Source organism: Leucopleurus acutus (genome assembly GCF_964270905.1).
Source record: "Leucopleurus acutus genome assembly, chromosome: 9".
Lineage (NCBI taxonomy): Eukaryota > Metazoa > Chordata > Mammalia > Artiodactyla > Delphinidae > Leucopleurus > Leucopleurus acutus.
The window spans coordinates 68,606,975-68,620,855 of NC_139144.1; the positions used below are offsets into that span (position 1 = coordinate 68,606,975).

The following is a 13,881-nucleotide window of genomic DNA, read 5'->3' on the forward strand; positions in this document are numbered from 1 at the left end:
ACTCTATTCACACTTCTGCTTTAAAAATAAAAAACCTCACGCAACTTCCATATCAATGTGCTTTTCCTTTGGATTGTTAGAGCAACCCCAGAGAAGTAGGAAAGTTCACTATCATTGTGGAACTCCACATGGCAGCACAACCACCCATTGACCTGTCTTTTAAATTATTTTATCTTCTATAGGGACCTGAGTGGCCCTCTCATTTTATACCAGATGAAGTGTGTACTTAACCTCAGGAACTTACACTGCTCCCGGGTGAGCAGGATGAATGAACCACAACTTTTCAAAATAAATAATATCAATTCCAGTGTCCACATATCAGCCATTCTACACTTTCTATTCCTTGAGAAACAGTGATAATTTTTTTGGCTGAAAAGGCATGGAAATCTTACATAGCAATTCTTGGTGTCTTTTGGCAGGTCAAATAGTGACTTAGTGAATAATATTTAATGATTGCTCAAGAATATTTTATTTGCCTTTCAATTTGTGGACTGGAGCTCCCCGGATAAATCCTGAGTAACACTTACCCATCACAGACTTCCTTTATTATTGCAGACAGTGGTTTTTTCTGTAAAATAGAAAAAAAGGAAATACCTTGTGTCAGTTTCATTTCATCATTTTACATTAAAAAAGAAGAAGAAGAAGAAGAGGCCTAATAAAGAGATATCTAAGTAAGAAGAATTTACATATGCTATTCTTGGTTGTGTCAGTGAGTGTGTTGTTTTTCTCAAGGGAATAATCGACCAGCCATCATCACAACTGTATTAATGGTTTATCACCCTTGTGGTCACTCTTTCTATACTTTAACATTGCTAATTGAAAAAAACATAGATCATATTTAACTTAGCCACATTAAAATCAGGATGAAACATAGCTTTGGTCAAAGATCTCACAGGCAATGACAATCCATAAGGTCAAATGATAACCAGAATTCCTCAAGAGTAGTACATGAATCGGGCAACCAGCAGTTTCATTTTATGCAAACAAGCTTGGATGGGGCATATTTTTATGAGAACATGAGGCAAATGGAATATGAAGCATGGTGACATTGTTCCTACAAAGTGCAGAGAATTCTTCCCCCAACTGTGGCCCATGCAAATGCCAATCACGCAGCGGCTTGAGCAGGGCACACTCAAGTAATGGGACCATGACACCATGTGCCATGGTGTCAACTGGCGGCTGACTACAGCTGTGCTCTTGGCCTAACAGCCACAGCTGTGCTCCGCCTGCCTCCAGATCGAAAGAATGTAGTGAAGAGACACACACAGCTCGCCCAGAGATGTCGAAACTCTTTCTGCTTTGGATGCAAACAGACCCTGGCTATCTCCTGGGACGGGCAGTAGTGTGTCAACCAAAGGAACACATTACAGACAAGAAACAAATGGGGAAGAGAAATCAAAGAAATACAACACATGGCCCTGGGTTTTCAGACACAACCACAGAAAAGCATCTAAACATGTTTTCCTCCTGTCCCTCTGAGGGGCACTGTCCTATGGGGGAAGGAATTCTGAATCAAGCAGACTCAGTTCAAAACCTAGCTGTGTCAACCTCTCTGCAGTAAGACCTACAATTTCCTTAATTTGCTGAACCTCAACTAACTTACCTGTAAAATGGGCAGAGGACCTATCCAGTCCTCAGGGCGGTTGTAAGAATTTTAAATTAAATTAAATTAAATTAAATTAAATTAAATGAGAATTAAAACAAAGGGCAAAATATTTAAAAAAAAGGGTTAGGGCTCCACTTCCTTACCCTCTCACATCACTAGAAGACCTTGATTTCCTCTTTACATCCTTGCCCTTGGACCCGATGCTGCTATGTCTGCCCTCTTCGTTAGTTCTGAGCACTCTTCATAGTCCTTTCGAAGGGCCTCTAGGCCCTGATAAAAGCTCCAACGCAGTCCTCAGTGTTCCTTCAATGCTCTCCCTCCCTCTGGAGCTCTAGGGTCTATGACTAAACCTACAACTATAAATGCAGTGGGCAGAAAAGGGACCTAGAATTGTTGAGGGGTGGAAAGATGGTAAGTATTCCTGACATTCTGAGTTGGTCTCCTTTAGAATAAGATTGGAAATGGAGATTGGGTTCTACAGTGAGGTTACAGGTTACACAACTCCTAGACCTTTGCAAGAACATGTCCATTGTTTATGGCTCTGGCTGTGAGTCAAGGGGCAAATGTGCTCTCACAACCAAAGGACAAAGGAGCTTTAGAAACAAAACTTTTCCCATAAGATGAGGATTTTGCACTTCCAGTTGCCAGTGGCTTCTCCAGGCTATCGGTATTTCATGAGGACCTAGTGGTCTCCTACCCTCCTAATTTTACTTCTTGTACCCTCAAAACTGAAATATAAATAACAGGGCTGGATTTCAGACTTAAATTACATTGAAAGGACAGATCAGCCCAGGAAAGTATTGCTATTGATGTAGGAGAAAGCATTTAAATTACAGCTTTCAGAATTAGAATTCTTAGTCTAGGTAACTTAGAGGAATTTCTTGGATTTTAATTCAGGTCTGACTCATAGATTCAGAATCAAATTTGAAAAGACAGAAGTCTATGGGCTTCTAGAACTGTCATATCTAGAACATTCTGAAGTTGGATATATGAAAGGAGTAAAGACTCTGGAAGAACAAATCTTAGAGATTTAATAGAGAAAGATTAAAGAAAAACTTTAAACCACAGAGGAAAAGGAACCATAGTTAACTGAACATAATGCACTCATAATGCAGCCTCACCAGTTAAAACGAATGTTATGTACGGACAGGACTGGTCCCATGGCCCACTTCCTACACCTGTCTCCTCCATTCTTTATCTGTTCCAATGAAACACTGGCTCCACCGCCCAAACCTAATTCCATTGACTTTTCACAATTCTCATCTCCCTTAATCCACCCACCTTATTTGACAATATCATTACTACCTTCTTTTTGAAACACTCTTTCCAGAGCTGCTATATTTCCTTCAGTCTCCTACAGTTATAATCAATAATCCTTCGATAAAATTCAAGAGATCTTTCATTATTTCTCTTTTATCTCTAGCTTCCTAACTCCAAATTTCTGTTCCTATCTCTTCTGTTTTTACTTAATTGGTCAGTTCCTCATTCATTTCAACTGCCCCAAGTCTATAGCCTGATCCCAAACACCCTTGCAAATCTCTGACAGTTTGTTAGAAATAGCATGTTAACTCTCCTTCAAGCATTTTATTAAATATACAAACAAAAAATCATCACTCTCACCATTCCCTACCCATCAATCTACCCCAATAATAGCATGCCCCTGCCCCCACACTCCCTCCATCCCAGCCATGATTTCTGTGTCTTATTATGACACCACTACAGCCCGGAGCATCATGAACCTTGATTTCTTCACTCTCCAGTTCTGATTTGTTACAGGTGATGTAGCATTTTCCTCTGTGACATTCACATAATTATTTCTCACCTCCTCCTAACCACTCTTTTAAAATCCTGACACTCCTCCTTCCAACTCCTACCAGATAAGTCATACCCCAATTCCATCACCCTTAATTCTGTTTCCTCAGCCCCAGTGCCTTTCCTGAGTACCAGCCCATCATTACTAGCACTAACTACTTGCCGTAAGTTTCCAATCAAATGCTCCACTGGTCTATCAAACTCAGATTCCTGTCTTCCATTAGTTCCTGCACTTGCCTTGCCTATTTCTGGCAGTTCTTGCATGTACACTTCTAGGGAACTTATCTTTGCCTTCTCTATTCCGTGACGTACGGATATTTACAAGACACTGAGTCCCATCATTCCTTCCTCCACAACCTCTCTCCCCTTAATCCTTTCCAGATCTTGCTACCACCTTTGGTTAAGAGTTCTCAGGATCTTGGTGCCAGGTCCTTGCAAAAAAGTCTTTGCATCTCCAGTTTCTTTGTCTCCAATCCCCACGTTAACTATAATTAGGCAAAATCACGCTTTCCCCACAAACTTAACTCATGTCATTCTTTGGCTCCAGTAGCCTTCATAGGTCCTCCATGACCATCACCTATACAGTATAAATCCCTTAGCTTGTCATGCAAGGCCTTCCACAATCTGGTCTCAAGCAGTCAAGCTTTACTAATGTTGTACACGTTCCCCATGCTTCTGGATTAGCGGATGATTCATCCAAAAAAATCCCACCCCCATACTTTCACTTAATGCCATTTGTTAAAATGTCCATCTCCTCCTTTCTGTTCCAACTCTAACAATGACACCTCCTCTGAGGAGATGTCCCTGATTTCCCCAGATAGAGATCAGTCCCTCTGTGCTTAGCACATTAAATATATCACTCCTAAGGACTTAGTATATCTGCCTTATCTTCTTGTCCCTTGAGAACAAGACACCTTAATTCATCTTTGTAACCTTCTCCACCCCTCAGTACTAGTTGCACAGTACACAGAGGAGACTCAGTGCACTTCTGTTAAACGGAAAATCCACACATTCACTAACTTTCCTTTCCAAAACAAACAAACAAAAAAGGCTTGACTGTAAACGTAAGCCATTTCGAAGGATAGCCTGGATTAATCAGCACACATCCCACTTCCTACCAGGTAAACCACTGCGGGGTGGCTCTAAGCAGCTGCTCAGACATGTGAAGGTTGTCACTACTCCCCTCACAGACCACTCTGTGATTCACAGTTTGGAAGAGCATTGAGTCAGCCAGGGGATGAAGAGTATAATTCAACAGGTATAATTGTCTCCATCCATTAGCAAGGCCACACAGGTAAGCACGAACTGCTCCTGTAAACAGGGACTGAATGAGATACCCCAAATACACTCTTCTGGTAGCAGTGCTTTTCTCACTTCCTATACAAAGCCCTCAATTTGACGTGAGCCCCTTGCCTGACTTAAATTCTAAGCCAAAGGTCGGCTCTATGTTTTAGTTAACATTTGTTCAGGTTACATAAGATGTTTCTATCTATCTGCCCAGTTCTCTATGACTTGGAAGTAGGGTGACAAGTGCAATGCCTTGGTAGCTTTTTGTAGACCCACGGAATAATTTGCCTTTTACCTCATTGAGATGAAAGCCCAGGAGAAAAGAAAATTTGATCTAAAAGGATGAAAACTGGTTCCTCTCCCTTTGATTCCATAAACTCTAAAGGAATGAAAACTAAATTCTACACTCGACATGAATATATCTGGATGTAGAATATTGAGGCACAATTATTTTAATTGCCTGAGCATGTTTTCATAACTTAAAAAAATCGTAACTAAATCCCTTAAGCATTTTGTTCTGAAGGTCAAAACTGCCTTCTCAGACTCAGCAGTGAGAAGGGAAGAGCAGGAATGTGTTTCAGGATAACCCAGAGGGTTAGACAGTTACCAGATTTCCTTGTGCAGGGGACTGGGGATTATGTGCACTCTCTACGCCGTTCCCTTTAGCAACGGTGAGGTCATCTTGCAGCATGAGAAAGTAATTCTTCTCTTTATATTAATCTGGGAAAATCTTAATGATGGCGCAAAAATTTTTATTTTTCAAAGTATGCATTTCCATCCGAATTTGATTGGAAAGGTACCATGTGCCAACAGTTCTATTCAAGGGGTAAGCTTTTTTTGTTTTTCGGGGGGGGGGGGAATTTATTCCTCCCTTTTTATTTTTACTCTTATTCTCCAAAAGAATTCCTTTATTCAACTTAATTTATCAAAGAGTAAGTCCAGAAAGCAAATTTCCTGTACAAAAAGATTGATCTACTTTACATGAAATCACCTAGATTCCTGAGAATGGCCAAATTCCCCAGCAATTCATTTGTGATCTACATCTCTGCCTCTGTCCTCATATGGTCTTCTCTCCTGTTCTTATAAGGAGGATTTAGGGCCCACCCTAAATCCAGGGTGATCTCATCTCAAAATCCACAATTAAATATGCAAAAACCCTTTTTCCAAATAAGATCACCTTTGCATATTCTGGGGGTTACGACTTGGACATCCTTTTGGGGTCCACTATTAAACCTACTGCAATTGGGTAAGAAAAAAAAAAAGGATTTTTTTAAGGATTAGAGAGAGAAAAGAATATTTACTCTTTCTACCTAATCCTTAAAGTAGATGTTGATCCTTCACTTTCCTTTCTAAACTCTCTCCTGCCTTTAATGAAATGCCAGTGTCATAAATTCCTGAATCCATGTCACCCACTGTGACCCTTCTTCTAAGGTCTGGTCCTCCATTCCCAACAACCCCTGGTGGATGTCCTGCCACCCCTTCAAGATTAACACTTCATCTTCTTCCTCAGTAAACCAGATCCTCCCCCTGCCTCCCTTTCATCTCTTAAAAAAAAAAAAAAAAAAGATCACTCTCCCACCCAAAGCTCATGGCTGCTTTCAGGCATGAGAGAACCCCAAGAAGAAACATCCTTGGGAGTCCCCAGTTGTTTATTTCGGAGGTTGTGGAGTCCCACCTGCCTTGAGGCACGTTCTCCGGACACGACCCAGCTGCTGTCCCTCATCAGTGTCCCCTCCCTGATGAGCTGAGCAGTTCCTGTTCAACCATCTGTTTCTGCCCATTGGCAGGGCACCCGGCCTGCGGATATTACCCAGGCCAAATGCTCACCTCGGAGCTCTCAAGTCTGCTGCTGCCCACACTGATGCCTTGACACCAGCCCATGGAGGCTGGTAGCTTCCCCATCCGATGTGATACACGCCTGTCAGCAACTACGGATGGTGGGCTGCAGTTCCCACCTCTGACATCTACTTCTCAGGCCCAGGTCTGTCCTAAAATGAGCATCATCCCCAAAACAAAGCTTGGCTTCATTGAAATCTTCTGTATTTCAAACGTTTTTAAAGACATGAGGGGAAAAATGCTTATGAGATGACAGTAAGTGAAGGGACACCAGCAAAGCATTTTGAATGCTGCATTTTTACCAACTAGCTTTTCTATACCTTCCCCCAACTATGAGCACTTGAATGACTTTAGAAAATGACTTCCTGGGGTTGAACCCCAACTTCTGCAGTCCCTACTTTTGTAGCTTTAGGCTTCTTACTTCTCCTCTCAATGTTTCCATTTTCTTTTCTGTATCTTGCACATTGCAGGGTAGTGAAGATTAACTGAGAGGATGTACGTAAAAGCCTTGACATTGCACCTGGTTCACAGCAAGGCACTGGATAAATGTTACCTATGAATAGGTTCTTTCATCTCCTAAATCCTGCTTGCATGCTTTGCAGGTACTTTGTTTTACAAGTTGGTTAAAGAAATTAAATACATGAATGAATGAGTATCCAATTCTTCCAACTTCTTCCAAAGTGACTCCAACTCCCAGTGCTGCCTTTGGCACTCATCTCATCCTGTTCTTTATTCTTCAACTCATTTTCCTTTCTTCTGCTAACTAGCTTATACTCGTTAGGAGGCAGAGACTGCCTCTGAGACACCTCTGTCACCTCCCAAGCGAGTGGCTGCTAGGCCACAAGGGTGCAATTAATGAACATGTTTTGATTAAGAACAATTCTTTTTTCAAACTTTTAGCTTCTTTCCCTTTCTTCTGGTCTCTTCCGACTGCCTCTGAAGCTCAGGCAGGAGCTAAAGATGGAAGACCGACAGCAAGAGGAAGACAGGAGCAATCCCCCATCACCACCACGCAGCTGCCCTCGCGTCGTGCCATTGTCATACAGCCCTGTAATTGCAAAACCATTTTCCACAAAGACTTAAAGTTTTTGGTCCCAGACTATTAAAAAGCCTTTCTCTAGTGCTTTAAAAGAATGTGACAGCTGCTTTATTTTGACAGTTAGACAGCACTTGGGATTTTACTTTGCTTTTATAGATGGAAATTCATTGAACATATTCTGCACAGCAGTTATGAGTAATGTTGGCCCAGAAAGAAAAGAAACCCAGCTTCCAAATGTCAGGACACCTCTGAGAAGGGATATGCATGTTTACTACGACTTAGCCTAGAATGTGACTTGGAGAAAATTTCATGTGCAGTAACCCTTCTAGTTCCCAGAGGTGCCTCCTGACACTGTGTCAATGACACCAGTCATTTTACAACAGCGTTATTTCTCCTCCATTCAGCCCGATGACTACTCTCCATGCTTCTGAGCCATATATCTTTAATATGGAGGAATCCAATGTGTCCCGAGAGGTGTGTATGCATATTCTGTTTTCCTAACAGCTGCCTAAATAATCTGAAAGTTAACGACAAAAGCCACACTTTCCTGAGACAAATTTAGCTGGTTCTTGGAAAGCAAGTATTTTGACGACAGTTCCAACGTGAATCACTGACACAAGACTTCAGTGACTGTCAGAAATGACAAAGGGGGGAGCTCACAACTACATCTCCAAAGTAGTAAAACTATGTATCACATTAATTTTAAAAATTGAAAGATGACAGGCTATGCCACCTTTTTCTTGACAAGTGATTTGTGTCTAAATGGTTTACTAAAAATGATTTGCTTCAAGCTTCATGAAAATAATTAAATATTAGATTCAACAAGACAAAGTACAATCTTGGCATCATAAACATCACTCGACTATGTAAGTGAGCAAAGACAAAAAATAATTAGTGCTCTCACGTATTAGTGGGTTAAAGAGGAATAGAAACACCTCTTTCTCTTTTAGGAATTGTGATATACTTCTACTCAGTAGAAACTGTGTTCCCCTTCAGTTGGAAGGGAAACTGCAATTTTAGAAAAGGACAGAAATGTAGAGATGAACAATGCAAAAATAAAGGCCTACTCACATCAGTTATCTCTTCTGAGTCTCCTTTCTTGTCCTTGACTATTTTACATTGTCCTAATATCAATGTTGCTATGGATATAAAATCTTTTTCCAAATTTCAATATCTCAGGCAGCAAAAACAACAAATTTCCCAATTCCTATATCCCTCTCTACCTTCCTTAATATCCGTCTTTTCCAAGAAGTACTCCCAGATGACTCGGGCCTGGCTGGCAGGCCATTTCATTCCACCACACCTTGAGTCAAGTGTCCTGTTTTATGTGGAAATGAGTGATTCACACTGTGACTCAGTTCAGGTCTTAAGGTTTGCCTGTCTTCACTCCTGTGAAATAGTCTCCTTATTTGTGTCAAGTTCATATGTGGAAGGTCAATCGTATTTATGTGCATGGTATGAAAGTAAAAAAGTCAGACAGGTTCGGTAGGATAGACAGAAATGACTGCTGACTCTGATGGACAGGGTGATATCAGACCAGGTGGGTAGATATGAAAAAGCCAGATAAGCTCTGAAGGCAAAGTAGAGTTCAAGTTCAATTTAAACACGGGATTATGAAGGTTTATCAGCTGCGAAGAAACTGAGATTGGGTATAAGGCAACTGTCGAAGAATACTAAGAGGAACTAGTGGCAAAGGGAGTATTAAGAAGTGAGTTTACTTTTTTCATGTAGGGCTTTTTGCCCCCTTTTACTACTTGTCTCACTTTGCCATGTAGTTGCTTTACTTTGTGAGTGGATGCACTAACGCCTATTCGTCCTTCTTTCTAGAGTGCTTATGGATGTGCTGAGATATCTGCCAGCAAGTAGTGGAGGAAGTGAGCTTCCAAGTCTCAAATATATGTCCCATGAATGCGACCACAGCAACCTGAGGCTAAACCACAGCCTTAAAGAACAATAAAACAGGCTCTTCTGGAAGGGTCTGGAATATCCACAGAATGGCCACAACCTCATGCACTTTCTAAAACTCCCCTACCTTTGACATATCGTCAACCCAGACTTTCATCATCTATCATCACTTGGCTAGCCCTTCTGATAATAATGATAATAGTAGTAGCTACTATTTATTGAGTGACTACCATATATCCCCTACAAGATGATGTTACTAAGTCTACATTACAAATGAGAAAACTGTATGAGTATCTGGAGATGTTAAGTAGCTTGCTCAAAGCCTCACAGCATAAGGGGCAAAGCCAGAATTTGAACCCAGATCTATATAATTCCAGAACCCTTGCTCTTTAACTCTGTCCCAAATCTGGAGTACTAGCAACCATCAACAACAAGCCCAAGGGCCCAGAGCTAACACCTGAGGGGAAGGCAATGAAATTCTGGGCCTCTTAATTCCTGGCACAGAGTGAGCTTTTGAAAAATGTTATTTAAGGCTCAATGAGAATAGTAGATGATCCTGCTTCATGGACTACCCACACAAATTATGATGAACTCCCAAGTCAACACTGAATCTTTTGATATCCAGGGGAAGAACTCTCTGCTCCAACTTTCTTCTCACTTTTGATGCTCAAATCAACACCTCCAGCCCTGACTTCTCCATAGTCCCCTTCTGTCTCAGGCCATTTTAACTGTAGTGTGTATCCTTCCATAACCTCAAATTCAAATCTTACTCCAAAATTCTTTTTCACTTTTCAACTTTTAGTCATCTTTTTCTGGTCTGCCAGAAAATAATCTTGCAATCAACGTTACGTCTTCCCTCTCCTTCATGTTGTTTGTTCTTCTTCAGTCCTGCCAAGTCAACCTCAGAGGTTACTCTCTAAACTTCTTTATTCTGCCCATGGGTACAGAGAAGCAATTAAAAATAGTTGCTATTTGGATTACTTAGGGCACCCATAAAGTCACGGTAAGTGGATGTTCATGTTGCATATGGAGGAGTTGACAATGTCATATGCGTGAATGAGAGAAAGTGGCTAGAAAGGCAAGCTGGAGGCCAAAGATGTCTAACTCTTGACAGTTTGGACTCATCATAGGTTTTTAAGCAGGAAAGTGACACAATCAAATGTGCATTTTCTAATGATAGGTGATTACACTGGAGGCCAAGAGACAAGTTGGCCAGTGTATCAAAACACAAAGGAAATGTGAAAGGAAGTCCAACCATATGGATAAGCTTTCGTATTTTCCTGTACCCATTTGTAAGTGTTCCATGAAGAATGCGACTCCACCTGAATATTCCTCCACTAGTGTTTTCTATCTTGGTAGCTGTCACCAACACTTGCCCAGTTGTTCACAAGAAATCTCGTTATCATCCTTAACATTTTGCTCTCTCTTACCTCCCACGTATAATCAATCACCAATTTCCTGTCAATTTAATCTTCTCATATGTCTTGATGAGACATATGTCTGACTTCTTTTTGTCTCCTCTGTCACTATCCTAGGCCATGACATAATAATCATTTCTCACCTGGGCTATTGCAAGAGCTGTCTAACTAGTCTCTCTTATTTCATTTTACCTTCACAAAACAATTCTCAAATTTTGACCTTCCAAAAGTACAAATCATACCATGTCACTCCCCTGCTTAGAAACCTTCCCATTTTTCATGACTCTTAGACAGAGTATTAAGTCCATACAACTCCTAATGGCAGAGCCTCTATCCATCCAACCAGCCAAATCCAGAGCCCCTATGGAACTTCTTTCAATTCCAGAAAGGTAAGATATTAGCCAGGATCTCCTCAAATATCACCTCTCCATCATTCCTTCCGTTCTTGTTCTTCATTAATAGGATTGTCAATTAAACATAGGATGGAACTTCTTCACGTGTCCTTTCAACACAACTTCACATTCATATATATTTTTCATTCCTTATCTTTTGGAATATATTCTGGATGTATTTCTTATTTTCATCTTCCAAGTTACTGGTTCTCTCTATAGCCAAATCCACTGTAGAGTAACTCTATATGTTTTATTGTTTTTTTCCTGTTGTAGGTTTTTTTTTTTACATTTTACTTACTATATGTATATTTTTTATTTCTGAGATTTTTAATTGTTTCTTTCTCATATTCCTCTATTCTCAATTTATGTCTACCTACTTTGTGTGCATAATTTCCTGTTTGTGTAGATACTAGTCTCTCTCTTCTAAAGTTCTTCCTTTGAGGATCTATGACACACTTATTTTTAAGTCCTCCCTTGATCTCTATGTTCCTCCACACTGACCAGAGGGAATAGGGCCACCAACAGCAGCAGCAGCAGCAGGTGTGACAAAGAGGGACCAGATGCAGGTAAGTTTTCTGAGGTAACTGACTGGACAGAAAAGCTGAGGGAAAGAGAAGAGTCTAGGAAGACATGTAATTTCAGCTTCAGTAAACTGGGTGTATGTTCCTATGTCACTGAGAAAAGGAAAATATGAAGAAAAGCAAAACTGCACAGGCTTGGGGTTGGAAGGAACAATGAGGACTGTTTTGAATATGTTGAGTTTGAGGTGCAAGGGACATCTAGATGGGCATGACAAGTAAGCAGATAGGTCGTTGTTTACATGGGTCAGGAGGTCAAGAATGAAGCGACAGTGGAAATTATGAGCATCTTATGGTGACGAGGCTGATGAATGCAAATAGATCACCACAAACTTGTCCCAGGGTAATGATCCGTCTATAATCATTTTGAAAATTGATACAGCTTATCTCAAAGTCATTTGGTTGTCTTTTGATTATGGATGACTTTGATGGAAGGACAAAAATAGATCTTCATAAAGTCAATTCATAAGATATAATAATATATTTAGAATGCATGGTGGGAACAAGGGAAGGGATGTTCTTCTCACCAGGGCCACTCCTTTCATAATTATATTTAATTGCATCATAGGACAGAAAAAGTACGAACCTCACCTATTTCCTTTGCTCACATTATTATGATTTTACCACATATCAGGCCCTGTCCTAGGCACTGGGAACACACTTGGCCCGTGCAGAACATCACACAATGAATAAGTGGGGCCATATAGGATGTTACAAGTGCATACAACAAGGGCCTTCGTCTGATCTGAGAAATCTGAAGACTTTTAAGCAGCTTACTCTTCATCTGGGGTGAAGAGTGAACAAGAGTTAGATAAGCAGAGAAATGAAGGGGCGGTAATTTCCAGTTAAGAGAAAAATCACATTTGTAAAGGCTCTGAGAACTATGCATTCATGAAAGGAAAAAAGTCAATTGTAATGAGAACCAAGACAGAGGAATTTGGGGGAAGCCACATTGACTCTAAGCAAAGCTGGTGATGTAGGCAAGAGCTGAGGATAGCAGGGTCCTAATAACCACAGCAAGGACGTCTGGAATTTATTCTAAGTGCGGCGGGAAAGTCACTGCAGAATGCCTGGGAGAATGCATCGGAGGGGAAGTGAGAGAGGTGACCGGGAGGCCAGCTGAGGAGGTAAGTGGAGACAAGCGAGAGCAGTGGCAGCGAGGATGGAGAAAAGGTGGACAGAATCAAGAACCATTTAGGAGGCAACCTTCACAGGACTTGCTATTTGAGAGACGTTGGGAGCTGCAGGGGAGGCTGTCCAGTGCCACGCTGGTACCGCTGACTTAGTTAGAGGACCCGCAAGTACATCTGATGGAAATTCTAGAAAAAACAACCTAGAAGAGCACATATTTTCTTTCCCTGAGGCTGCTCTCATTCCCTCGCAGTTCTGGGCACACTGCACAGGTCTATATACCCCTAGAGACAAAGTACAAGCTGCCTTTCTGCAGAACAAAACACCTTTTTCTGGGAACCCAGAGTCCTGCTTAATGCTGAAATCTACACATTTATATACCTCTCCGCAAACTGCCAGTTGACCTAACAGGAAAATGAAGTACAAAGTGTGACACACGCAAAAGGTTCTAGAAATGCGAGATGTCTTAGTCACCAAACTCTCAAGAAAGCACGGTTGATAAAAGGCTCTGTCCTGAGTTACCCAATGTGCTCTTAGTGACAGAGTTGGGGAAGGGAAATAGAATGGAGGAGACTATCACCCCTTCCTACCCAGAAAGCAAACTGAAATCTGTAGTTCATTTTCAGAAGAAAAAGCAGAACACTAGAGTTCATTCCTGTGCAATTAAACTGGGTTCTCAGCTGAAGGGAGACATATGTTTTCTGTCTTTCTCTTCCAAAGCATGGCAAACTCTAAGATTTTATGAAGTTACATACAATCTCACATACAAAGGGACAGAGCTAAAACCAGAAAGGGAAGTACTTCGGTCACTTTATAGTAAAGGAAGTTTAAGAAATAGTTGTTACAGGGGCTTCCCTGGTGGCGCAGTGGTTAAGAA

General features: G+C 41.0%; 1 protein-coding gene across 1 annotated transcript in view; it reads right to left on the reverse strand.

Annotated features, from left to right (window-relative positions):
• ELMO1 (engulfment and cell motility 1) overlaps positions 1-13,881 on the reverse strand; it is a 495,322-nt gene that overhangs the window by 425,618 nt on the left and 55,823 nt on the right. The window contains exon 3 of the mRNA XM_082847008.1: positions 528-568. Within this exon, the coding sequence (XP_082703134.1) occupies positions 528-568 (41 nt within the window). The remainder of the gene's footprint in view (positions 1-527; positions 569-13,881) is intronic.